Here is a 27463-nt window from a genome sequence, read left to right on the forward strand (position 1 = left end):
TACTTTTTCCATTAGTATTTTTATTTTGTTCAGGACACCTTAGCTGGAGCCCCTGCTCCGGAAAAAAAGAGGAACACCTTTGTTGCTGATATATTAAGTCTGAGCTATGGTAAGTGCTTGTGCCTTTAAGCAATGAGAGGTTTTTATACAGCATTTATATACAGCGTCTATACATACAACATTCACACCAACATGGGTGCCGTGGGCATGCCAGTTCACATCCACCCTCCAATTTTTCTTGACTCTTAAAAAAAGAAATAAAGGGCAGGGAAACAATAACGGAGATACATACACGCATTAACAAGAGATTCCAGAAACCACCTGCTTCAAGTCGAAAGGAAAAAAAAAAGCATGCATATAAATCTTTGGGAATGGCTTCTGTTCAAAACATATATGGTTTATTCTACATCTTTAGAAGCTATTTTCACCTTGTTTTATGGAATATTACATACCAGGAGGAGGAGCAGGGAATGGAATGTGATGAAGAGAATCGTAAAACTATTGTAAAAACACCCAGAACTAAATCAACACTGAAGCAAGCACAAGAAATCACAATGTGATAGAAGTCACGGTTGCTTTTATCTCTACTTGAATTGAGTACAATACAAATAGAAATTCAAAATTCTTTCAAAGAGTGCAGCATGGTAATGTTACACTCTGAATGCTATTCCTACTACACAGGTAATATCTAGTACATTCTAGTATACCAGTTGTTAAAGGTATTGTAAAACACAAGTTAACCCCTTGCTGCCTGCTCTACAGGCCAGCCTTCTTATAATTCATACGATGGCTAAAGATCCAGAAAGCCTGCAATTTATCAAACAGGAATTTTGTAACATTTTCCATCAAGTGAAATTTGATAGCTTGAGATCTTTTTTAAAGTGGTTACGTTTTTTTTCTCTTTGTTGCTGAATTTCATTTTGTCCACCAAATGAATTGCACACAATCTGAAACAATATTGCAATCACGTGTTATGAAGGCAAGAACTTATTTGCAATGTTAATGCTCAGTGAAGTGGAATGAATTGGTTTGATATGATGATGGTTCCTAATAATGATGTACTGTGTGTGAGCGCGTCGCCGTAGTATTATGCTGGTGATAGCTGTAAGCTGGAGGCACTATTGTCGCACCAACCTGGAAGCTGTGGATATGACTGAATAACACTGTTCTTGAAAGTGAAATGTTGTGTTGGAGGTCAATGTCCACTAGAGTTTTCTAACATGTCAGAGTCACCGGAAAGAGCGCGTAGATTAATGACATCATCATTTGTGGGGAGGCAGGGGGTTGTGTTGGGGGTCAGTGTTGTGGGGCTGTGGTCAAACACACACACTTACAAAACTTTCACACGCTCATTCGCAAACACACACTTCCTCTTAGAGGGGCGGGACGCTCTACTTCTTCCTGTAGTTGCCGAGCTGGATGGCGGAGCGGTCGAAGACGCAGCGGAAGGTGATCGGCTGAACCTCCCAGTAAGGCACGGGGTTGCTGAACAGGCTGATGCCAGAGTACATGGCCTTCTTGGTGTTGAAACCAGGAGGACAGAAGTCCTCTGTTCCCACAGCAGCAATCTTGTTGGCATGGAGGTAGACCACCTGGAGAAGGGATTTGAATAATGACAATGTTCACTCTTTGAGAAGGACTTGGATGGCACCGGTGGTTGGCTTGTTGGAATGTTTACAGTAAACACATAGCAAAATAGCTATCCCAAAATAAAGAAGATAATAATAAGTTAACAAATGAGTTACATAGGAAATACTCAACCTTATATAGGTGTTTTCTTTGCTTCAGGATGTTCTACTGCACATCCTTATAATGTTATAGTTTAATTGTTGGTTGCGTTATGTTTAAATATCCCTATTTGCTATATTCGTTTTTATTTTGCTGTATCCTGTTACTATTGATGCTGCAGTGTCCCAATTTTGCTCTTATTGTATCTTATCTTGTCTTATCTTATCTTAGCTTAGCTTAGTTTAGCTTAGTTTATTTTATCTTAGTTTAGCTTAGCTTAGTTTATTTTAGCTTAGCTTAGTTTATGAGTAATAGAATAAGGGCGCATTCACATCAAGCATGTTTGGAGTGGTTTATTTGAACACTAGAGTGTTTACTCCTTTGGTTTGTTATGACAGCTGAGAACAATGCCATTCGAATTTCAATGGCACCAAAACTTCACCAAGAGATGCAAGTCTTGGTTTGTTAGGAGTCAAAACATAATCCAACCAACTACAGGAAACGACCCCAAAATGCAAGGTTTTCTGGGTATAAGGAGTTTACTCATGCTTGGAAAGCCTAACAAAATGAACTGAGTGCAAACTAAAGCTAATGTTTCTGGGACTGCAATCGGTTTTGTTTTGGCTCCCCCAAGCCGCCAAAATCTTTAACTTCGTGGGATGATAGGCTACCAAAACTCTGTCCAATAAACAAGCTAAGTGAGTCCATGTGACTTTTGTTTACAAGCCCTGGTTCGCTTGTAATTGGGCAGTGTGAACCTAAACAAACCAAATACAAAAATGCAACAAAGTAAACTTCTCCTCTATAGTTCAGACCAAAAAAAATGAACTGGAGGTGTGATTGCACCCTAAAAAAAAGAGTAACAATAGTTGGAATAACTGTCTCCTTGTGATCATGTTGTGTATTCAAACCCAAATTAATGATGCTGAGAAAGTACAAGTAACTCTACCCCCCTACTGTATATGGAACCTCTCTGTACCTGGATGTACTTATGGTCGGGCAGGCCGGGAGGAACGCTGGTCAGGACGTTGTTGTCCATGTGCAGCTCTCGCAGGTGGGGGGCGTTGGCCAGTGTGCCGTTCTCCACGGAGCCAATCTCATTGTAGCTCAGTCCCAGCCTGCAAGAGAAATCAGCAAGTAGGAGAGACAAGGAAATGTGTCAATGTGTAGAAGAAACAGGAAGGGAATATACATGAGCCAATAGGGTGTGCTGCCCTAGAAAGAGCAGAAACTGAGTGAATAGTGAAATAAATGGTTGAATTAATTTGGAGTCAGTGGGATAAATGCATATGGGCAAATGAGGATGTGGAAAACAATCTACACACCTGTCATTGAGGACATTACTTTCCTAGTCTATTACTTAACTATGAGCAAATGGAAAATAAAAGGCACGGTAAGCCTATATCCTCTCCAACATAAACTACTTGTGCTGCATAAAACTCTTCTTTGTTCTACTTTGGAATGCCATTTTCCCCACCATCTGAGCGGTGATCTTATAAACACAGTGTATCCAAATGTTATGAGCAAACCAGTTATTTTGATTATCCAGAAACTACTGTTTAGGTCTACGTTTTGTTATAAATCACTTTAAAGGTAATGCCATTTTAATGGGCCAGCGTTCCAAGTAAAGCTAGTACCTTTAAGCCAGAGAGTGAAAAAGCAAGAGAGAACATGAGAGAGAGAGAGTGAAAAAGCAAGAGAGAACATGAGAGAGGGAGGGAGAGAGAGAGAGAGAGAGAGAGAGAGAAAGAGAGAGAGAGAGAGAGAGAGAGAGAGAGAGAGAGAGAGAAATGCGTGTTCTTGTGTTCACAAAATAGTGTTAAAAAGTCAAGAAAGTCAAATAGAAATCATGAAAGAAGTTTTATACTGAAAAGAGGGAGTCCACCAGATATATCAGAAGTTTCATTACTTGGCCAGGTTTTTCAGGCCCTTGAGGCTTTCAGCGGTCAGCTTAGTGATCTTGTTTCCATCCAGGTGAAGCTCGGAGAGAGAACCGGGCAGACCTGGCAACCCACAGGACATGGATTATTATGATGGCAAAAACAAAGGGGTAACTTCAGTAACATCTACCTTAGTAGTTTCTTCTCCTTCAACATTCTTCAAAAATCAGCTGAGTAGAACTTTTAATGTGGTTATTTTAATTGATAACATCCATGAGTTATCTGATAGTGTTAGCAGTTTACATCACAGCATTAAAAATATTTCAGGGTTTTAATTTATCATCTCAATAAAGAGGTATAGTGGAATAGCTGGGAAAAACAAAACTGTTTGGTTTCATTTAAAGAGCCTGTTGCTATAAAAAAGGACATTTGATACCTCTGCCTTTGCTAATGGATAAATTCATTCTGCTGCAATAACAAGTGCAGACTGATGATCAAGGAGTGGCGCTCTCCAAGTCCACTGAATCCAAATTATTTGTGCAAAGGCTCCTTATTACATTTATCCTTCTACTAAATATGGCAAAAATGTTCCCACACTGAGAGAAGGCCGTTTTGAATTACTATGCAGTTCATTTTCAATGTTTTTTCACATTGACTCCATTGTTTTGCCGTGGACTTGAATCCAAGCATGCATTCTTGTGACAGAAGATGGTTGTTTTTGGCTGAGCCTGACTGGACAGGACTTGGATAAAACCAAATCCCTTAGTTTATGAATTATTAGTGGAAATTGATATCAGAACTGTACCTTTGGGGATCTCTGTGATGCTGGTGTCTGCAAGGCGAATGTAAGAGACCTTTTTCAGGTCAGCAAAAGCACCAGTCTCGATTCCTGCGCCCTTCAGAGGGTTGGACCCGAGCTCTGAGAACAACGAATGAAAAGGGGATTGAGACCACAGAAAGTAGGAAGGAGAGAGAGGGACAGAGAGAATCAGATAGAGAGAGAGAGAGAGAGAGAGAACAACAGTTATGGACCATGTCTATCCACTTAATTCTTCTCCTGGTGTGTTACAGGAACATAGAGCTGAGTCAGGAGTAAACAGTGTCTTTGGCCACAGTATTGCTAGTGTTTGCAACCCTGCCTTTTAGCATGCTGGATTCTCTGATTTGTCACGGGATTACAATCCTTGGATCAGTGCGTTTTTAGATGATTCACTCCACTTTTAATCCAGCTTTAATGAGCTACAGGAGGACGCTTCATACTCTGTGGAATGGGAGGTCCGACGAGGAAGTGCCAAGTGGCCAAGTATGAATCTGTGATTCATTTCCAATGTCAAGAACATGCAGATGCTGTGCAACCATGCATTAACAGACTACCAGCACCCCAAACACACACACACACGCACACATATACATGTCACATTTTAGTCTGTAGTACATCATCACTAGCAAACTGTACAGTGTAAGTCTTGTCTCAACAGTGAACCCCATGAATCAAACTTTCCTTCTGGTCTCTGTAGGCAGTCGCTGGCGGGCCACCAACTAACTGACTCTGCAATTCACCACTTGCACTAAGACACTCAACACTGACACTGGATGTCTTCAGTCAATGTCTTTAACTATCTGCCTCAGAAATCAAATGTTGGTAATTATCAACCAACAATTGACTTCCCTCCTTAGTTTTTGTTGTAGTGGAGAAGGTATCTCTTTTCTGAGACAACAGAAGCTGTCTTAACAGAAGAAGAACCTGTCATTGAAGACCTGGGTCATGTTGTATCTGCAAATAACGCTTAGTGTTTGTTTTAGTAGAGTACCAGATGGGTGGGACATGTAAGACAAAACAGTAAGTACCAGAAGACTCACAAATACAGTCTGAGGAAAGTATTTGAAAGTAAATGTACCATACTGTCCTATGTCCTAACTTAATTACACTATTTGAATTATCCTGATGCAATAAATCCCATCAAATTGGGCTGTATGCAAATACTATGTGATACAGTCCTGCTACAATGTACTCTAGGTTAAATCAAGATATCAAAACACCACATATCCTCCCTTGTCAGTGTACCGGCCAGTGAGAGCCTAACACTCACCAACCTGCCCATGCTGTCCAAACAAACACTCCCATACTTAGACAAACCAGCAAGGGTTTTTATTTTCATACCCATGACGATGACATGGGACAAGCCCTGGAAGGAGGCCTTTTTGATCTTGCTGATCTCGTTCTCGTGGATGCGCAGCTCCTGCAGGCTCTTGGGCATGTTGGCGGGCATGTCCTTCAGCATATTCTTGGACAGGTAGAGACGCTGCAGCTTGGTCAGGGGGCTGAGGGCCTTGGCGTGGATGGTGGTGATCTTGTTGTTCACCAGGATCAGGGCCTGTGAGGGAGAAAGTCAGGGAGAAAGGCTTAGATGAGATGCAAGCACTGAACAAATGTTAATGTTTATGCTTCATGGTGCAGTGTGACCACATTCCCTCTTTCACCGCAGCACTGTTGCCACGCCACCATGGGCATCAAGCGACAAATTCATAGCATTCAGTCTGGCATCAGACACTTCGCTCCTCTATGAAGTGGAGTTAAACTTTCTTACAGTTTACAGCACTTGAGAAAATATTTTTTTGTAAATCAGATCTATTCTTTATTCAGTTGTATCTAATTGATGAAATGAAGGTGCCATTATTGTCAAAATTTCAACAATGAATCTTCAAATTTTCCCACAGCTCCCTCAATCAAAAGAACTGTACATCATTGCCACAATTGCTCTATAGGACTGTAGAGAATCTGTACTTTCTGGATATGATTCTCCAAATAAAAGATATTTTGAGCTGAGCAATTGTTTATCGTGCTTGTAAACGTAACAGATAGCCTACTTCAACCCGGGGCCCAGGCAGCCCAGATGGAGGGCCAAGTTCAAGTCGACCCTGGAGTCAACCCTGATGCAATTTCAGAGAAATCTCACTCCTGCTGTTCCACTCTCACGTAAGCAGACAGGAGGCAATGTGAGGTATGTGGTGTGTTCCCCTTGAGAGGCCAATTACATTACAGTGGAAACAGCTTTGGCCGTCAGACAGAGGTATTTATTGCAAGCAAGAAAGCTATAGGAGTTTAGAGGCGTGAGGCTGTAGGGCCTAGGGGTGAATAGTTTCCATGCACCTGGGGACTGGGGGAGTGGTGGTGCTCGGATTCAATGTTTCTGGATGGTAAACGTTGGAGGAGAGGAGCATTATGGGTAGCTAGATGGTGGGGGGGGCTCCATGTTTCAGGGCTAATGAGAACTCCTGTCAGGTTATGCTTCTCAATGTGTAAGGTGAAAATGTGTTTTGGCAATGCAATTACCAAAGCATGCAGTATACACACACACACACACACACACAAACACACACAGAATATAAATCTGATTACTACCACTTCCCCCTATAGCCAACATTCTTAGGAGCAACTTTCTCCTCATACTTTTGCATGGACAGAACAATAAAGGCCAACAAAGTGCGAGATCTTGAGCTGACGGGAGTTCTTCCTTGTAAAGAAGTTTCAAACTTGGGCATATTTTGATAGCACATGAACATTTTGCATTAAACCAGATTGATACAAGATGTTTCCCAGTAGGGATCATTAAAGTTTCATCTTATCTGTTGAAGTGTAACACCGAAGTGTTCAAGCGTGCTCTTCTTTGAGATGACATTAGAAAACCTAGTGTGGATGTCTACAGTTGAATGGAAAGTGTCTCTTACATGGAGTCCTTTGAGGTTCTTGAAGTCTCCCTCTTTGATCTCGGTGATCTTGTTGTTCTGCAGGTCCAGCAGGGTGGTGTCATCTGGGATGTCCTCAGGAACCGTCTTCAGACCTGAAGGTGAATTATTAGACTATTATTAGATGACACGTTGTATTATGTATGTGTGTGTGTGTGTGTGTGTTGTGTATGTGGCATGCAAGTGTCAGTTGGCTCAGCAGAAGGGACAGCTCCCATTTCTGTGCTGCAGCTGTACGCTCAGTCTGATGGAAAATGGAGTTTGAGGTGAAGCGTGACTGACAGCCCTGGTTTTGGTGGCGAGAGGTTAACCAGACTGTGACCTCAACAGGAAACGGACACAAAATGGCTGCCTCCTGGTCTCCAGCTGCCCACTGACAATGGTTGGAGTCTTTGAAATTCAAGATTTCAATCAGTTCTGTGGTTTGAACTCTAGTATGTTGCGACTGAGAATCTACAGATAATCTGATCTATGTCATGACCACATTTTCTCAACACCCCCACCCCAACGCACACTCAACTTCCAAACACAGACCCCCCCATATCCAAACCCTTTGAGATCTGCTGTGAACTGCGCGGATGCTGGCAGAGCAGGGAGTAGGAACAGAGGTCACAGAGCATTGACCTTTGTAACGGCACTCCGAAATAACACAAAGTCTGCTTCGTCCACGCAACACACCACATAAAGTCCCAATCATAGGAAACTAGAGCAGAATGTGTTTTATGGTGACATTCCAGAGAGACCAAATAACCATCTAATGTGCTCCAAGGCACACATGGTGGAAATGGACCTTGAAACAAATTTCCTTTGGAGTAAGTCGATCGCCGCATACCTGGACACTGAGCTCACGCTAAACGCCGTTTTGCTTGGACTTCAGTATAGCGTGTTATGGGTGTTGTGACACAGAAAATGCCATCTGCACGGTAAGACGGATTGGGTCGACAGGACTGTTTTGAAGGAATGAGCGAAGGCAGCTGGCAAAGCTGAGAGTCACAGTGTGTGCTGTTTTGAATCCCGGGGTAACAAAAAAAATAGGCTGACGGAGATCCACAATGGGCAGTTTACATTTCAGAGGAAGAGACGTAGAATAAACTGTTTAGACATAAGAGGCTTACACTTACTATCTTCCAAGGTGCACATACTTATGCGTGGACACATTTTGGCTTTAAAAGCTTTCGACAGCTTCTGCGTCGCTCACCCAAACATTATTTTCAGCTAGGTTTGCCTTTTCTGTCAGCTTTTCCAACTCTGCAGAGGAGGATCCACAATCCCTCGCAGCTGTTTGTGGTCAACATCCTCATTACAGCGTAGTGTATATCTCTCCTACTTTTACACCTCTTCTTTCTTTCTTGACAGCCTTCTTTACGGCTCTTGAATATCATCTCCCTCCTCTTTTCCTATCTCTCTCAGCACTGTCACAGGAGTCATGTGATATGGTGTTTTCTTAGCGGTCATGGAAGACATTATAGCCACTGTAAACAGTTTAGAAGGAGTCTGTCTGTGTGTGCAGTATCATTGAGGCGTTAAAAATAGGTCAGAGATCTGTTATTCAGGTGTCAGAAAGGCCTGGCTGAGTTGTTTAGTCTCAAAGGTTTTCCCTCCTGGTCAAAATACTTCCCTAATACTGCCACTAACACTTAAAGACATGGATAGGAAGTCTAGTCCTACACTGAGCACCATCTATGTGTGAGTGAGTGAGTGATGTCCAATTACCAAATGTAGCACACCACAACAAACACCTGGTCGTATGAATCAAATTGATGAGCACTGTTGTGGCGTTTAGCTATGCAATGATGACAATAACGTTAACTGACTGCTGAGTCTAAGTGATTCAAATGAAGGTCATGTTTCAGTCAATGTCTCGATTTTTAATACTCTCGTCATGCATTGATAGCTCAATCATGGCTGATTGTAGAGCATTCACCCCATTCTCTGTAATAACTAACTTGACTGTTCATTCGCTTTGGCAGGAAACGGACAAGAGAAATGGGACTTTGGAGTCCGATCCCCCCCTATTGTAGTCACTTTTAATCATTCTATTTGAAAGCGAAGTGATTGGGATATCAAGCGTATGATTGCTCCAGACTGCGGCCGTCTTGTTTTCAGCACATCCAAGCATTAATGACAGTGTTTATGTAATTTCCTCTCCTTGTCTGGTGCTGTGATTTAGGAGGAGAGCTAGGGGAGAATTGTGTCGATCTGGCTCGATCATCAAAGGCCTGATTGCCTCAAGGAATTTGAGTGAGTTTGGATTTCTTGGTTGGTCATTCAGAACACATGCGAGGGCGCATATGATGTGCACGCATACAACTTACACACACGCATACACGGAGACCTTACACACACTCACTACACATAGACAAATTTAGAGTAATAGATACATTTTATGGCTCTATGGAGCAGCAATAACTCTTCTCTAACAGAGCTGGCGAATGTGCTCACAGCTCATTTAAACCCTAGGCTAACTTCTCTCTATCGAGTGTTTTAGCTGTAGCCATGCCAGCTGCAAACCGGTTGAAAAAAAAATCCACTTCTGCAAAAGCAAAAGGGTGTTTTGGGATGGTGAGCAGACTCTCACTTTCTCGCCCAGGCTTGTGTGTGTGAGTAGAAAAAGTATTCTTATGAGTGTGTCTGAATGTATATGCGTATTCCTGTGCGTGTATGTGTCCCTATATGTGCGTGTGTGTGTGTGTTTGTGCGCATGCCAGCAGGTCTGGGGAACAGATGCAGGCTCCGGGCCAACGGGGCCGACGCCGGAGATGAGAATCCAGCTCTGGAGCTCCGTCTCCAGGGAGCGGCTGCTGCTAGCTGGGGCCCCGGCTGGAGCGCTGAGGTAATGGAACCAGGCCCTTTTCCTGAACATCACTCTCTCCATCTGTCTCTCTCTGACCGCCTGTCTGTCTCTCGCACTGTCCAGCCACCTGCTGATCTGTCTGCATGGGTGTGTGCCTGTCTGTCTGCGTGCTCCGCTAACCCTTCGCACTCTCAGTGATTGTTGTCCTGAATCTAACCACTGCAAAAGCTTTCCTCGCAACACATCGGAAAATGGTTGGAGTTGGATATCCTGATACATTACGACTGTCTACTCTTTTATCTCTTTTTCTCTCGGTTTGTCCATGTTTCACTCCCCCTAGTCTTTGTCTGCCTCCTTTTAGCCTGAGCCCCTCCCTTTCAAAACAAAAGCAGAGCCAAAACCTATCAAAAGCCAAAGGTGAAGAAATGCATTATTATGTAATATGCAGGAAAAAATGAGGGCAGGGATTTTCCATGACAAAGCTTGTGAGATGACTCAAGCTACTGTGTATACTCAACATCAAATTAGACAAACAAAGTTGATAGCCTCTAAACAATGAAGGAGACAATCGAGTAAATTGTTGTAATTGTGCTGAACCGAAGCGTTGACTAATTGATTGTAGCCTTAACCTTGGAGTGTAAACTTTACAATGAAAAACAAGTTTCGGAACATTTGTACTCGCTGAAACTGGGACACGTTCTGGACTTTCCCAAGCTCAGGCTAACCTTTAATCGCCCTCATCGTCTGAGAAAACAATTAGGAAAATGAGAAAAGAGCCCAAAATGGGTCAAATAATGTAATTGTCACAGGAAGAGAAGCGAGGCTCACAGCATCTGTGAGCGTTTAAAGCAGTCTGCACCGGGGCGATGTTCTCTGGAGGAATTCACAAGCTGATGACGGGCAGATCAAACAGCATGCGCCCTTTGAACGTCTCTATGGGTTTGGGTTGATGGAGGAGACACCTCTATGGGAACTAGGCAGACCGAGCTTGTAAAGTGCATGACTTACTCTCTCCCTAAAACCGGGGATATGACTCAGCACAGTAAAACTACAGCAAAACTACTGTACATGCATCCATCTAACCGCACCATCAGACCCATCGTAATGAACTCAATTGTTTGGAATCCAAGGCAGAACACAAAATGGAGGATTGGATGAAGTACAGTTATAAAATGGATGTGACCCGATGAAGCGAAAATGTAGAAATGAAATTATTATTGATTAAACTTACAGGTGCTGTATGTAGCATTGTTAAACATCAATATATCATTGTCAAATTAATTGTGATACCTTGGTAGAATTACTGTAAACAAATGAGACCAGGATCAAGACGATTGTTAATATTTATATATATATTATAGTCTCACTCCAGCGGTATTGTTAGTGGTAGTGTGTCTCAAAATTAAGACCACATTTCCCATAAAACCTGTTGCTGGATGTCATGAGATATTGCTACTTGTTCCCCCTCCGACTCCCTGGCGCGGCTCCATGTGCGTTTGTTTTCTCTTTGGCTTTACTGAAGAGGAGTAACATGTTGGGAGTGATTTTTCCATCAGCCTTTCACTCGTTACACTATCTGTAATTGTGAGAAACTCTGAAAGCTTTAGCGCTGTTTGTGCCTTCTTCCTGTTCTGTGCCATAAATCAATTTCCCTCTGTAAACAATCCAGCAGATTTCCCATGAAATCCGACCCGGTGGTACACAATGTTTCCTTTGTTTGCAGTAATTATACTAATGTCTCAAAATTTATGAGGTAATGATTTGTTGACATTAAAATGCACATAGCACCTTTAATCATATAGTCCATGATGACCATCAGAGGGAAAGGGCCTTGTCTTACCGAGGTCGGAGCACTGCACCACGCGCAGGTGGCACTGGCAGCGGAAGGGGCACTTGGGTCCTGTGGGCATGGGAGGGAGCTCTGGAACACCTCTGACCAGGTCAGGCAGACCGGATCCCGCATCGTCCTCCATCATGAAGTCCAGGAAGCCGGACTGGCGGAAGGGCAATGCCCAGCAGGCGGTGACCAGGAGCAGAGAGAGACAGGCCGACCTCATGGTGCTGCTGGCAGGGAGCCTGGGGGAACAGAGCACAGGTCAAGGGTTAGGACAGATACACTTTGAATTTAATTTGAAGGTTGGCGCTGTAGTTCATTCACTTTTTTTTAAAATAATATGCGTCTATCTGTGGAGGTTTATAACCCCCCAAAAAACACATTGCAGAAAGAAAGTAGGCAGAGTCTAGGGAGACTCGAAATGTAACAGTGAAAAAAGTTTGAGAGAGGGACATTGTGTGAGAAAACAGAGCTAGAGAGACAGAGACAGAGTGAAGACAGAGTGAAGTCCAGAGAGGCAAAGGGCAAAGGGGAGAGGTGGAAGGCCAGAGGCTAGAAGGCTAAGCACTTGGGCGTAATAATGTTGTGGGGTTGGTCAAATAATGACGTATTTAACTGGTGAGCTTGAGGCAAAGGTGAAAGAGGAGGGGTTATAGTGCAAACCAAAAGGGAAAATGATGCAATATTACTTTGCTATAGGGGACAAGTCTTAAGGTTGCATCAAGTTACTACAGTATAGAGAGCAAGCAAAATGACCTATTCCAAGAGTCTAAACTGGAGATATGTCTGGAAACATTATGAATATGCTAGAACTACAACATACAAAGTTTTATTAGTATTTTGCTGTTGGTCCAGCATTGAAAGGAACATTTTTTTTTTCAGCCTTCAGAAGGCACACAAAAGATCTGGCAACCAGTTTGATTTTGCAACAGACAAAGAATAGGTTGCATTGGCTGCTGCACCATTAACATAAATACCATCTGCATTAGCCTTCATAATGCAGGGTGGATGCATGATGGGAGATTTCTACTGTTGCTATTGTTATTTTTTTTCTATTCAAAATTAATGGATTAAGTTAATTTGTATGCTATAGGCTACATTACTTTTTTTTTTTTTTTTACTGTTGTCAATGTGTGTCAAAAATACCAAAAAATACAAGCACTGAAGGATTTAGCAAGTAGAGTCACTGGGAGACTGGGAGAACCCTGTCTCCCTATGCAGCCATCTATTTCTGACCACAACCACAACCCAGTTCACACACACACACACACACACACACACACACCTCTCTTTCTCTCTCTCTCTCAACCTCACATAGACATACATACTGTGCAAACATGCACACATACCGACAAACTCCCTGACCTTTAACACAGACACACACACACACACACACACACACACACACACACACACACACACACACACACACAGTCTCAACGACCCAGCAATCTGCTTGTCATGCATAAAGCCAAACGTTCCTCCTTCCCTCTTGGTGCCACAATAATTGAAGGGCAGATCCGAGCCGCAGCTGCTAACAAATGATCTGGGAGCAGTTGGTCTGCAGCAGACCTTGACCTGAACATCATGACCAGGATGATGAAACTGACCCAAAACCAGCTGGCCAGACCTGAAAGTGACACTGGCCTGGTTTAGGCTACTGTAAATCTGACTCAATGGTCTGTGTGCATGTGTACTGTATCTGTGCGTACTTTATATATATATGTGTGTGAGTGTGTGTGTGTGTGTGTATTTGCATGGTTCGAGGTGTGACTGAGTGAGAAAGCAATGAGTGCATGTGTTTAAGTTTTTGCAAGTATGTATACAAGCTGTGTGTGCATCTGTGTGCACTTTATATGTGTGTATGTGTGTGTGTGTGTGTGTGTTTCTCTATGTGTCAGTGCGTGCGTAGGTGTGCACACATGGAGGTGTGAGCGAATGAGAGAAAGCAATCAATGCATGCGTTTAAATTTGTAAAAGTGTGTCTTTGAGCTATGTGTGTCTATGAGAGAGCGAGAGAAAGGGAGAATAAGAGCTGAGTGTGTGTGTGTGTGTGTGTGTGTGTGTGCAGCTCAGGGTTGCATCAGGTCACGGGGATCACGGCTCAGAGTGACTCCTAACACGAGCCGTAATTATAGTTCCAGTCCACAAGACAGTCACAGCTTAGACACACTGTACAGCTACACTCCAGTGGCTACAGTGCTTGCATACAGTATGCATACATTTGGAACACTTGGAACTCTTTATCGCTTTCATTTAGACAGTTATTGGCTGTGTTGGCTGGTAAATGGTAATTTGGTCTCTCTTTTACCCTTTCCCTGTTGGTACGTAACTGAAAAAACCTGAAAAACACTGGAAGGGTGAAATAATACGTCGGCCCTGACAGCTTGGAGTTTTGTCACACAGTGTGTAATGTCTAGATGCAGTTTTCCATGCGGAACGTTTGCCATTTTGTCTCAGCTGGAAAGATGGAGCATGTGGAGAGAGGTGTTGAAACCAAGGGGGACATGAGCTCCGGTCTGAACATACAGTAGATCCAGAGGACACGTTGTTCTAGTCTCCTCCACTGGCTGAGTAATCTTGGCTGTATCGCACTCCCTTATCTAAGCGTAGCTGAAACTCAATCCAATGAAAACCTTGTCTGCACACTTGGCAGGAGTGTTCTGCCGTCTTCTTGGAGTTGGAGATGCAAAACACTCCTGGGCCAAATAGTATTTGTAGTTACTTTTGATGGTTTGTTTTATTCTGTTTGGTTGCCAGATGGGTTGGGTTTGACTCACAGAACAATATTGATTGCCAGAAAGTTTGATAGTCACTGGAAAGTATTTTAAAGTCAATTTATCATACTTTTCTTAGTCATCCTGATGCAGTGAACTCTACCCATCTGGTACATGATGCAGGTTACAACAAACATTGAGAATTATCAGCAGTACTATTGTACCCAGCTCTGATCTGAATGGGATGATGCACATGAAAGAACAGAGGAACTACTGAACCTTATCTCCTCTGCTTTGACCCTTGACTGCAGGCACATAAACGGACACACACACACACACACACACACACACACACACACACACACGCACACCCGTGTGCAGGATATCATATTAAAGACGACCCCCTGTGTTTCCTGCCATCAGTCTTTGTCCATAAACATTTTGGCAACTGTTAATGTGAACCAGACAGGCAAGGAGAAGAGAGAACGCTCTCAAAGCGACCTCTGATAATTTAATGCTATGAGCATTTAACAACTCCAGCTTTACTGCACAGACAAGAACATTTAATTACTGCCAGCTACTTAGTGAGTCATAATCAGGCCCAGGAGTTGTTCCTGAGAGTAAAATGAGAATTTGAAAATAAAACCAGGCAAAGGGAAAACAGGAGATTTCTAAGGGATTACAGGTCTCAGCTAACAATGTGTAACCATAGCTTCAGAAGAAACTTCAAGCGGTATTACCAATATCCGTAAGGTAGGGTGCGTTGGCTTTGGAGCGGTATTATGCACTGTGGAGGTACATTGACAGTGTTATCAATAGAATGAAAGCAGGAGTGAAAAATAAAAAAATAGGATTCCTGCGCTGTGGTGAAAGAGTGGGTAGGTGGTCATCCAAGGTCTGCCAGAGGACACAGAACAAGGCACGACTGCTAAACTGCAATCTCAAAGAAAGTTGAAATTCAAAGGTTTTTGCAGCTTTCACAGTTTGACTGAACCTGTGGAGACGACGCCTCGGACAACCTGCTGTGCCCCAGGCGTCTGTGCTTCATTACCAGGCTGCTCAGATGCGTCCACGGGACCAGCAGGATGCCCCCCACCCCCACCTGCCCCCTCCCACTCCACCCACCACCCACACACACCTACACACCTGGAGCATCTATTGAGCACATGAGCTCCTCAAACAACACACTTACTTCAGGTGTGCGTGTGTGTGTGTGTGTGTGTGTGTGTAGAGGGCTATCAACACAGCATGCTGGGACATGACTTGACCACGCAACTCCAAATCTTGCCAGTGTCAGCATTTCCTATTCCTCCAAAGAAGACGAACAACCGGGGCAGAGAACCAAGTCTGAAAACTCTGTCCAGTTTCTTTTACAACAAAGCCCTTCCCCTCGTCAATTTTACTTTCCTAAACATTGGAAATCAGAGCGCTTGATCACAGCAAGCTGGAAATCAAACCTCTGTGTTTCAAAGGGAACGCTCAGTCTAGGGCTTTGCAGCTTGCAAAACATGATCTCATCAATCTTTTTGCTTCAAACTGATGCTTTGTTTAGACAAAACCTTGAAACAGCTCTGCTTGCAATTACATTGACTTGTTGCTAGTAACCTTACTTGTTTTTTCATAGTTGTATAAGAAAGGCCATGATCACTCTGTAGTTCACTGCACTGAGAAAATGTTCTCTATTCAGTATTATGTGATTGGCAAGGCTGCAGTGGTTTTGTTTTGAAGAGATGCAATGAAAAATGTCTTCACAACTGATTCATTGTTTCATTGGTGTAAAAAACCCTCACACCTTGTTGACACAGATCAGATATTGACAAAATCCCTTTGACACATTCATACTTTTAAACAGACACATTTTGTTGTCAGTCCAACTGCAATAAAGGGTTTAAACCTGCTCCGGCATGTCAATACAATAACTGTTAACACAGCAAATAAATGGAGCTAAGGACGGTAAAATGTCCACTGTTTTGTTCCAGCCTGTTTAAATCATGTTTTAGCAATGATTTAGAAGTGCCGCCTTTTCCTTCTTGTAAGGAAGGTTTCTAATGAATTAAATATTCGGCTAATCTGGCACATGTACAAACCAAACATCTGCAGCGTAATGTGTGCATGAACGCTAATTGCATTAAGCTATTCTCCCCAAGGTCCTTCACATAATGTTGATCATTTCAGCGTCGCTTCATGCAGGGAACATGCCCAGTATCACGTCGCGGCGAGGTTCAGTGCCAGCTTACAGTAGAAAGTGGGGCAGGCTTTATTCACAGGCACTGGACTGACACTAATCAATCTAAAATCAGTAGTAACCACACAATTTAGTGCCTCACTGAATGAATTTTGTAAACTGTGCATAGTTTTCAAGACAGAGACTGTCACTGTAAACTTAAAAACAAGTTGTTTTATGGATTTATTTTTGACATAAATTCTAAAACTTAATGTTGGGCGTTATAGTGACTTTTGCAAAACAGGATTTGATTGAGGAAGTCGTGCAAGGGGTCTTCTCGGCCAAGGCTGTTGTAATGTTTAACCCGACACAGATTTCACTCTGAACTGCGATCAGTGGGGAGTCCATAATAATTTGAGCTTTGTGAATTTCACAGCGCTGAAATCAGTGCTCCTTCGGGCCTTCAAAAGAGCTTGAGTGGCCTTTGAAGGGTCAGCGGGGGCCTGTCAAAGTGTATGGGTGTGTGTGTAAGAGTGATGTAAAAAGGCAGTTTTCTAAAATGAAAAGGGGATATGGTAGAGAAAGAAAAGAAGAGACAAGGCTGGGCTTCAGACCTTTAACCATCCCTATCTTCTCATCTCTCCTCTCTCGTCTCTCCCTGCGAAGCCATGCGCCTGCGGCTCATCTTTCCATGTCTGATCTCCCCCTCTCTCTCCGAGAAAAAGGGGGTGGAGGTTGACATTTCCTGTTGCAGCGGCGTCCTTGTCAATCTTCCCGTCTACCTCTTTTGTCTCATCTCTCTCTCTCTCTCTCTCTCTCGCTCCCTCCACTGTCCCCCAGAAGTCTGGCCCCAGCGTTTCTAATGATTCCCAGACAGGAAGCAGATTACACTGGAGAGAGACAGAGCTCACATGGAGTAGTAAAGCAGGACTCACTTTGCCTCTCTTCCTTTCTCGCTGTCTCTCCCCCTCTTTCCTTTCATTGAAATTTAGAGCATATAAAAAATCAATGAGCCACCCACAGAACCAGATACATCATGAATCAAACTACCATTCACTCAAACTTCTCTTTCCCTAAAGAAACTTGAGCACTGGGGACCGTGGCGACTTGATTTAGCAAACCACACCATGTTGTGACGGAGCGAGCACTAAAAAGCAGACATGGACTCCCATCCCACCCTCCACCTACTACCCCCATCCATCCTCTCCCTCCCCTTGTCTCCCCCTAACTCTCCACAGGCCTGTCTCTGCCTCTGCAGCGCGTCTGTCAGCAATGAATCATGGGAAGGTATTTACAAGGCTACAGGACATTTAAAACACGTGTGGCCCTTTTAAACCCATCAGCGAGTCAATGTGCTGCCCACTCCCATGCATGTGTTTGCATGTGTACTCACACACAAGAGCATGAGCGATACGCGGGAACGCTGCGACTTCAGAGTGTACGATGAGTGATTTTATGTGTTCCTCGCTGGCAGTCCACTCAGGAGTCGTTTGTCATTGTTTTCAGCAGATTTTCTGACATATCAGGGGATTTTGTGAGTGAGAACATCTGAAAATATGCAAAGATACGGCCAACAAACATTTTCAGAGCCAAAAAGTTCTAGTAATGGGAGTCATGCCAAATCAATCTTGCTTGGAAACTAGCCTCCTGGTCGGTCAACCCTTCTTTTAGATAAAGATATTTGGCTAAGAAAATGCCCCTGACACCACTACAATGTATTTCTTCAAGGTTTTATGCAGAAAAATAAGACTAATCAGTCAGACTAATAACTATCATTGGGAGATTAATTTAGGGTCTCTAAGGCACGCCTGGTGTTCTGAGCCGTAGCATGAGAGAGCCAGCGAGCGGTTCAACCACATTTCAGCTGTTCCATGAGAAGAGCTGTAGGCCTGCCATCAACCTCAGTCCCATTATCAACCGTCCGCGCTGCTCAGACGTGGACGAGCCGCCCAGCCCGCTCTCCCTTTCTTCTCTTTCCATCTCCTCCTCCCTTTTTTGCTCCTTCCTTCCTTCCTTCCCTCCCCTCCTCCTCTCCTCCCTTCATCTCCCATATGTAGCTCACGGTATTTTCTCTCTCTGTCTGACCCTTCTACAATAAAAAAAATTTGGCCAGAAGGATTGACATGTGGAACTTTCTGGTATTCCAGTGAGCAGGAAAAAAAAGAAAAGAAAAAAGCCTTCATGGCTGATGTCCATTCAACTCCATTGTTCTCTTGCTGTTTGGACCCAGAGAGTTGAAGTCCAGATGGAAAAATGCAGCCCCTGGGTGCAAGTCTGGGCCTTGTCTCCTCCAAACCTTCCGCTCACTCATTCCTGCCTCAAATATCAAACATCTGCTCAGCTGAATACAAATGTGTGATCAAGTGAAGCACTTTTATATTTACTGTACTAAAATTATATTTTAGTACAGTAAACTTACAGGGATAGTTTTGTGTCTTTTAGCCTTCACTCTCTATTCTATTCTATTCTATTCTATCCCCACACCCTCTCACATTTCATTCTGTTTAGTTTGTCTCAATTTCTTTCCATTCTAGTCCATTCAAAGCAATACAGTACAGTTGAGCCCTATTATGTTTTCCCCTGCTGGCAATAGGGATGTAATGAGTTAGCTGGGAGTTGTGTGGTGGCTTGCCGGGAAGCCTTCAGACCCCTCTTTGATAGAGGAAGCTGTACCATTACAGGATTAATAGCACTGTGCGTTGCCAGGTACAGCTTTTTTTCCTCCCCTCTTCAAAGCCTCTCACTTTTAGTTGCCCCTGGCAATTTGGGTCCTGTTCTGCTCCTGTGGAAACAGAGCAGCAAACGCCACGGTGGGCTGAGAAGGTTCACATTGATAAGAAACAGAGCTGCACAGCAGACAGATAAGAGATTGGGGGTTTGGGGTTGAAATGGTCTGGTTGCACTGCGAGATGAACTACTGAGATGGAAAGTCTGAGAAGCCCAGAAACACAGACTTTTCCAGTGAAAGGCTTGACAAACAGTAATGGGCTGAATCAACACAAAGAAATCCTTGTTGTTATTTCAGCTTTTTTTCCCCCCTCTCTTTTGCTTGTAGAATGCCCAAATGCCAGAGAGAGAGACAAAGAGAGAGAGAGAGAGAGAGAGGGGGAGAGAGAGAGAGAGAGAGAGGTAGAATGAGAGAAAACTAAAAAAAAAAGAGAAAGGCAATGAATAAAAGCAACAACTGAACTGAGGAGAAAAGCACTCGTAAACCTAATGTCTTTCCCACTGAAGCCAGCGACTGTAAACAGAAAAGAAGAAGCAAAGGAAGGGAGACAACCTGTAGGATTATGTAGAAAGAGACGTCCTCACTTTTCTGCCCTCCCCTCACTCAACCCCTTTTCTTAGTGTAGCTATAACAACACATCATATTCACTTGGTATGTGTGTCAAGTGATAAGCTAACACACCCACGCACATATCCTAAGGAAAGCCAGTCCCATATGAGTAACATCCAAACAATCAACAAGCTATGTCAAAACACTTCACTTGGTCAATTGCCACAGAAGGCAACAAACTGAAAACCGCAAACCAGAAAGGTAAACTGAGAAACCGCTGAAAAGATAACATGGAATTCAATGGTGGATACCTTGGAAATGGATGATGGGCAAAAAGAATTTTTTTTTTGGCACATCAGTGGAGTACCAGCATCAACTGCGCTACCACACCCCCTTCCCTAGCTGGTGCTCTTTCCAATGTGCTGTATGCATGGGCTGGGAATGATTAGTTAGAGCCTCTCATCCCAAAGCCAAGACTGCTGTGGGAATAAGACCTGGCAACGTAGCTGGAACATACACAACCACACAAAGGCTGCAGAGAGACAGAGACACATGGAGCAAGATATGAAGAGGGGGAATCAAACATATTCAAATCCATAATAGCACACAGACACATATAGAAATATCCATGGATGTAATTGTGCAAGAAAACACACAAAGTCATCTCTTCTTCTCAGCAAATACATCACTTTTAAATCATGGATAATATAATATAATGATATATTCTGATACACTGCAGTTTGACCATCTATGTAAAAATCACATGCTAAAAATGCAGGAAAACATTGTTCACATAATAAAAAAAAATAAGGGATTTGCCACAGCAACTACAAAGTTATCCAAAAGTCAAATTCAGCAAAACCTCCACCATCCTCTATCTCTTTAAGTAATGAGACCCTGCTGAAACCTAACTCCTTATTCCTTATCCTCACATCCCCCCATTTAATACCCATACCTTCCTCCATACATCCCCCTCCATACTTTCCCTGGCTTGTCCCAGAGTTAAAGGATTAGCCTACCTGTTCTCAGTAGAAGCAAGGCAAAGAGAGTAGAGTGCGCGAGATGAGCTTGACTCCCAAAATCCAGTCGAGAAGGGGGGATGAGACTGTGAAGCGGCTGCGAGGGCCTATGGGGTAATTGGACTCGGAGCGCGTGCAGCCAAGACCAAGCAGGTGTGCTCTGTCACGGCAAGGGGAGGAGAGAGAGGGAGAGGGCGAGCGAGGAAGAGAGACAGGAGAGAGAGAGGGAAGAGAGACAGGAGGAGGGAGGGGTCCGACCGCTGAGCTCCTCTCAGGGCTGAAACAATTGGTGGAGAACTTCCCCCGGTCTTCGCTGCGTGCTCCAAGAACAGCTGGAAATGGAGAAGGGAGGAAGGGAGGAAAAAAAAAAAGAGAGAGAGAGAGAGAGAGAGAGAGAGAGAGAGAGAGGAGGAAAAAGGGAGAAAGGGAGAGCGGAAAGAAAAGAAATAAGGGAAAGAGGAGAGAAAGAGGCAGAGACTTGAGTTTAAGGCAATAAGCAGCGACTCGGCCGGCAGCCACCCTCACTGTGTCATCTGGTAATGATAGGTCCTGTGGAGCTTAGGGGAGAATGCTGCACACACACACACACACACACACACGCACACACGCACGCACACACACACACACACACACACACCCTCTCCCTTTCTCTCTCTCACCCTCGCTCTCTGTCATTCATCCTTTAGGGGAATTTGTGTAGCTTCTATACTGAATAACCCCCCTCATTACTTTTGTCTAATCCTTTAAGTATTTAGACTGGCGCCTCCCCCCAATGCACCCCCCCCCCCCCTCCCAATCCTAAGCCCATTCCCCAAACCTTGATTGGGTTTGTTTATGTTGCCTTAATGGACAGAGAGGTCCATTGGAGTCCATTAGGCAGGAGGAGGAGGAAGAGGAAAGGAGAAGGGGGATGTCTTGGTTTTTTCCAATTCTTAGTCCTCATGGCCACTTTACTGTATCTGCCTCACTCTCTCCAGGCATCATGGTTGAAATCTTGCACGTTTCTCTAATGAACAGTGTTGCTTTAACCCGGCACTCTGTGCTCGATGAAGGACCAGATACTCTCAGTGTAGTTCAGATTACTGGCAGTGCTTTTAAAACGTTGTGCTGCTTGGACCGGGCCTGCCTAGGCTGGATTTAATCATGGGGGAGAAAAAAAAAAAAAAAAAAAAAGACACTCTGTTTTTTAACCCTACGTGAGCCAGATCCCATCTTTCTGATCATGACTGGAAGGCAGCAGGATGGCTGCAGTAAGTGGCCAGAGAGGCTGCGTGTCTCAAAGCTGGAGGGTCACAAGTTCAACCCCTGCAACAGCCTATGTCTACATCAACAGCCATGTGTTCAGCTGGAGTGTTTTTGAGGAAGTCACTCGACCTTTATCCGCTCGCACAACATCATTCACATCAGCTAAATCTTAACATTTGAATGGAAATGACAACATAGAAAAAGCCATTATATCAGTCATTTCTATTGTGTAAATCCAGACTAAGTTCCTCTCACAACAGACTGAATTTCACCACAGTCAGCTAACATGGATGTGTGTCATTAACTGAAGTTACTAAACATACGTCAATACCAGTCTTGCTTCCTTTTATGCAAAGGTCAGTTTTTCAGGTATATTGGTCAAAGGCTGAGATGTGATGCACTTAGCTGGCATGCATACATCACCAAACCTGACTCAAAAAGATCCCACTTTGATTTACACTACATCATACCGACAGCTGCAGTAGTCCAGGGATTCTGTTTGCTGCTGTTCAGGCGTTAAAGTGTTCCTTTGAAGAGACTGTAAACAGCACAGGGAGGTTTAATCGAACAAAGAGCAGATCAAATGAATGATGAGCCGGGAACATCTGCAGCGGCTGAAGCTGATGCATCCTCCCAGGATGTTTGCTTCGATCCATCCTTGTCTCCCCCCCCCTTCTTCTCATCCGCTCTGTCACTCTGCTTGTATCTTTATTGAACTCTCGATTTTGATCTCGCACACCGCCTAGATCAAAAGGAACGGTAGACTGGATGAGTTTTAGCGTGGAAGAAAGGCTCTGTCTACCTCCCCCCGCTTTCTCCCTCTGTCTTTCTCTCTCTCTGTTCAAGACCTAAACGGATCAGATAGCAGGGAGCAGGTTTTATCCTGCCTGGCTTTTTCTCTCTCAACTTGACTGTCTTTCCCTGCAGAAGGCAAAGGGCAGACCACACACATGGTGGCCTCATGTGTGTCTAAATGGTCCCAGGCCAACTCAGACAAGTTGGTCTCAGGACTCTTCTTTTGGATGGATGAATGCCATATATTGATATTTTTCTTGTCAGTCATTGTAAAATGTGAAAAGCATTGGGTGTTTTAACTAGCAGAGGCATAGAGAAGCCTTAAAGCTGCACTAGACAGGATTTTTATGTAAAAATACACCCATATCACAAATTGGGGCTCACAAATTGAGGCAAATTGGGGAGTGTCCCGTCCCATCCCATAATTGAGACGCCGTAGATTTGCTCAAATTAATTTCAGGTGTCGGGTGTGGTCACTGGCAGAAAAATGCACAGCAAGTGACAAATTGAAACAGCAGCGAGTGAGCGCTCCAGAGAAAGCTGGACTCACCGATGATGGTTGAACCTGCTGTGAAAAGAATGTTTTTCATCTCCACCCCTACCAGACACTACAAAGAAGATTTTTGGGTAATGAATTCCTTTCAAAAATGTATCTCCCACTGACAGCCGGGGCTGCCAAGGTGCAAAGCTGCCTTGAACCAGCTTTAAACCGTTTAGCCCTCCCCCGACTAAACCCCCGAATTACAAATGATTGATGATGAACTTCAACACAGGTTTAGTATCACTAACCTGAACTGAACTAACTCACTTAAAGTTCTCGGTTTGCGAGGAGGCATCATTTTCTACTGCAGTAATGTGTGTAAATGTATGAATATGTATGAGTGTGTCAAACAGAACGTATGCAAAACGAAATAATGCACAAGATGATGAATGTGTGCGTTTCATCGTCTGGAGATGAAACGAATCCTTCACAGGCTCAGAGAAGCTCAAATTGAATCCGCAGAAGGGAGGAAGGGGAAGAAAAGAAGAGCAGCACGGAAAGAGGTCAGAGGCCGGGATGATTACTGCATGATGTGAACTGTTGGACAAAGCCCTGCGGCATCATGCGTCCAACACAAACGCTGAGATCATACCTGGCACATTATGCAATAACGAGTTCGAGAGAGGAGACGGAGGAGGAGATGAGGAGTCGCACCAGGGGGAAAGAAGAAACCGTCTATCTTTGGCGGATGATGGAAGACAGGTGACTTATAATAGAGTGAGGAGACAGGGGTTTGGTTGCTCAGGGACATTTTGACAGGACACATGGCTGTTGATATGCTGTATATTGACTGTTATGGAGACCTATAAAGTATCCGGGCTGCGGTGGCTTTGAGCAAGACGCTGAATCCCTACCAGCTCCAGGGTTGCTGTTCTAGCTGACCCTGACCTCTGATCTCCCCCAGGCCAACAAAAAGAGAATGTCCCTATGGGGATCAATAAAGAATCATATTACACACATTAACCAAGGCCACCCGTGTTCTCATATCTGCATTATGACGAACCACAACTTCACACAACGGCATCATGTTTCATTCCTGACTGCAATATCTGTCGCCGTTTCCCCCCAAATTGAAGGACTATACTACCAGAGGGAAAGAAGAAGAGATAAAGAGGCAAAAAGAGGCTTAGGGATGTCAAAACATCGAGAGAAATGAATCAAAGGAGGGAAGAGAGATGAGGGAGTGGGGTCAATGAATTTGACCTCTTTTAAAGCTGGGCTTTCAGGTGGCCTCGTAAAGTTTTCCGTGTGTGTGTGTGTGTGTGTGTGTGTGTTAGAGAGAGAGAGAGAGAGAGAGAGAGAGAGAGAGTGAGGGAGAGGATTAGCAGGAGTTTGCAGGCATTTACCTGTGCTTAGTAGAAAAGAGGCTGCAGAGGGAGGTCAAGGGGTCCATTTCAAGTAATGACCTCCACCGTCTCTTCTTTTTGTAGTAAACCACAGAGGATTTGCCAAAAACAAAAGGGCAGAACAGTCGTATAGAACTGTCCATGGACAATTGTGATTCTTTGGAGAGAGAGAGAGGTTGCAAATCCTCATCTTTCATGTTTGTCAGTACACATTATAATCATTATTAATAAACCTTGAACTTGTTTTAATCGAGCTCATATACAAATAATATATCAGTCTATTAATAATAATCTCAAGGTTAAATTCAAGATGATATCTGAATAGGATTTTTGAAATAGGTTTTTTGGAAATTTGATGTTTTTTTGGTTTGTTTTTTTTGTATTACAGACCAGTCTTTATGAGTTTATATGTCTGACATATTAAGTATATGTGACATGTAGAGACATATAGAGACTTCTGTAGGTGGGCTTGCCTGTGTCGACGTGTCCAAATGGCGAGGCTAGCATGTCCACACACACACACACATACACACACACACACACACACAGATTTCTGGAAAGAGCCAGAGGCTAAACGTCTCTCTATCCATCTCTCTGTCTATTACTCTGCACATTACTCGGATTACATCTAGAATTGTTTTGCTCTCTTTCTCTCTCTTAAATCACACATTTTCCAAGCCAACCTACACTACAAGACCGTTCAAAACACCCGTACACCTACTGCTCTCACACTCGCTCCTCCTCTCCACTGGTGTGTGTTAGAACAGAATATGTGGAAACACAATCATTTTGGGGCCATTAATGTCGGTCAGTGATGCCCTAAAGTGAAATGATGTATAAGAGCGCTAATGACAAAACATTATGTTGATATAAAGAGGTTATTATGGGTTATACTTTTAGGCCCTGGACAGGTTTGATCGATGGAAGCCAGAGTGGATGTCGGGTGTGGTTTGCATGTGAGAAGTAGCTGTGGGGAAAGTCTAGATGAACGACTTGTTTCAACACCTTGCACTGCTTGTCGGTAGTTCATTCATACTTTACTGCATCTTTTTGAGTGAATCTTTTTCCAACGGTGTAACAGAAATTCTGATGAAAATCTGATGCTAAGAAAGTACTGGCACAGTTTTCTCACTTGATAACAATCATTGTTGCTGATTTGAAGAAACACTAGCGAAGTATTTCTTCCTTACTTCGAAAAGTATATATTCTTACGTACAGCAGTGGCCTCTGGGAGTAGTTGGAGGGGGAGGGAGGGTTACACATATTCACACACACACACACACACACTGAAGCAGTTGAGGGTTCAAAGCCTTGCTCCAGGATACTTTGACGGTATCTTCTGAGGGAAGGCAGAGTGTTGCTTATTCACTTCTTCCGCACCGATTATATCAGCCATCTTGGACTTGAACCAACAACATTCCAGTCACAAGCCCACTTCTCCATCCCTGTATACTCAACACAACATGCAACTCGCAGAGTCACCAAATCTAGGGAAAAAACATCCTTGTCATGCTCTCGCACCGAAAATGACCCGGTATGTCGTTTGCGGTCAGCTAGGCAATAGCTGTACTTCTCCATAACGAGCTAAAATGATGTTTCATTTAGAGAGTCAGTGCAGGGGGAGCTTTGATGTGGCTTGGTTTACAGAGCCAGTGAAGGGGGATGTGATGGTCGCTGAATCACTCCATGTGTGAAATTGTAAAGCCAGATGATACGTAATGGACTCCCCAGTACCCAGTTACCCACTTTGGTTCAATTAGTGACCAGTTGCAGGTTGTACTTCTGATTCAGCAGCATGCTTTTCCGCCACCATGATAATCCATCCATTTATGCAGTAAATAGCTGAAACTAGCATATGAAAACCCCTACAATACCCATTTCCAAAATTGGCTCTTCACAGCAATACTGCACATTGGTTAGGTTCTTTGCTGAGGAAATACACAAGATTTTAGATTTGGATTTTACGCCATATGCCTCTCATTGTGAATGACAAACCAACGGAAGGCTTTAACGTCGTGTGTGTAGGACTGCAGCAGAAGCTGTACACACAAATCCCATGCCAGACTCCCTAAGCATTTCAGCAGGAGTGAGGCGGAGGAGCTCTGTCATTCCCATCTCTGACTGGACTATCTCAGACGTGATGGGCAAAACAGACCCCAAACACACACACGCACACGCACACGCACACACACACACACACACACACACACACACACACAAACGCAGAGTAGAGGCACCAACGATGGCACTGACAGCCCAACAATTGGGTTCCGGGCCAGCGGTACTGTGGGAATTGACCTTATTTAGACCAATCAAAGTGAGGCTGTGTGTTGATACTTATTCATATGGTAATTACACTGGAGGAATCCCGTCAAT

The 27463-nt window shown here is 43.8% G+C and overlaps 1 protein-coding gene across 1 annotated transcript; it reads right to left on the reverse strand.

Annotated features, from left to right (window-relative positions):
• On the reverse strand, positions 1-21859 carry dcn (decorin). Its single transcript, XM_071905587.2, has 8 exons — positions 21161-21859; positions 11990-12225; positions 7338-7450; positions 5770-5983; positions 4414-4527; positions 3638-3731; positions 2708-2846; positions 1-1592 (listed from the first exon to the last, which is right to left on the reverse strand). The coding sequence occupies exons 2-8, from the start codon at positions 12204-12206 to the stop codon at positions 1392-1394; spliced, it is 1092 nt and encodes a 363-aa protein (XP_071761688.1). The 5' UTR covers positions 12207-12225; positions 21161-21859; the 3' UTR covers positions 1-1391.
• Between the last annotated feature and the right edge of the window lie 5604 nt (positions 21860-27463).

Source organism: Centroberyx gerrardi, chromosome 24 (genome assembly GCF_048128805.1).
Source record: "Centroberyx gerrardi isolate f3 chromosome 24, fCenGer3.hap1.cur.20231027, whole genome shotgun sequence".
In the NCBI taxonomy this organism is placed as follows: domain Eukaryota; kingdom Metazoa; phylum Chordata; class Actinopteri; order Beryciformes; family Berycidae; genus Centroberyx; species Centroberyx gerrardi.

Bases quoted from the DNA above. Each gene is read 5' to 3' on its own strand.
- dcn (XM_071905587.2), bottom strand. From the start codon at position 12,206: ATGAGGTCGGCCTGTCTCTCTCTGCTCCTGGTCACCGCCTGCTGGGCA. The intron at 5,984-7,337 runs GTAAGAGACACT...TCTCCCTCACAG, and splicing joins AGAACCTCAAAGGACTCCAT to GCCCTGATCCTGGTGAACAA. The intron at 2,847-3,637 runs GTAATGAAACTT...TTTCTCTTGCAG, and splicing joins GGCCTGAAAAACCTGGCCAA to GCTGGGACTGAGCTACAATG.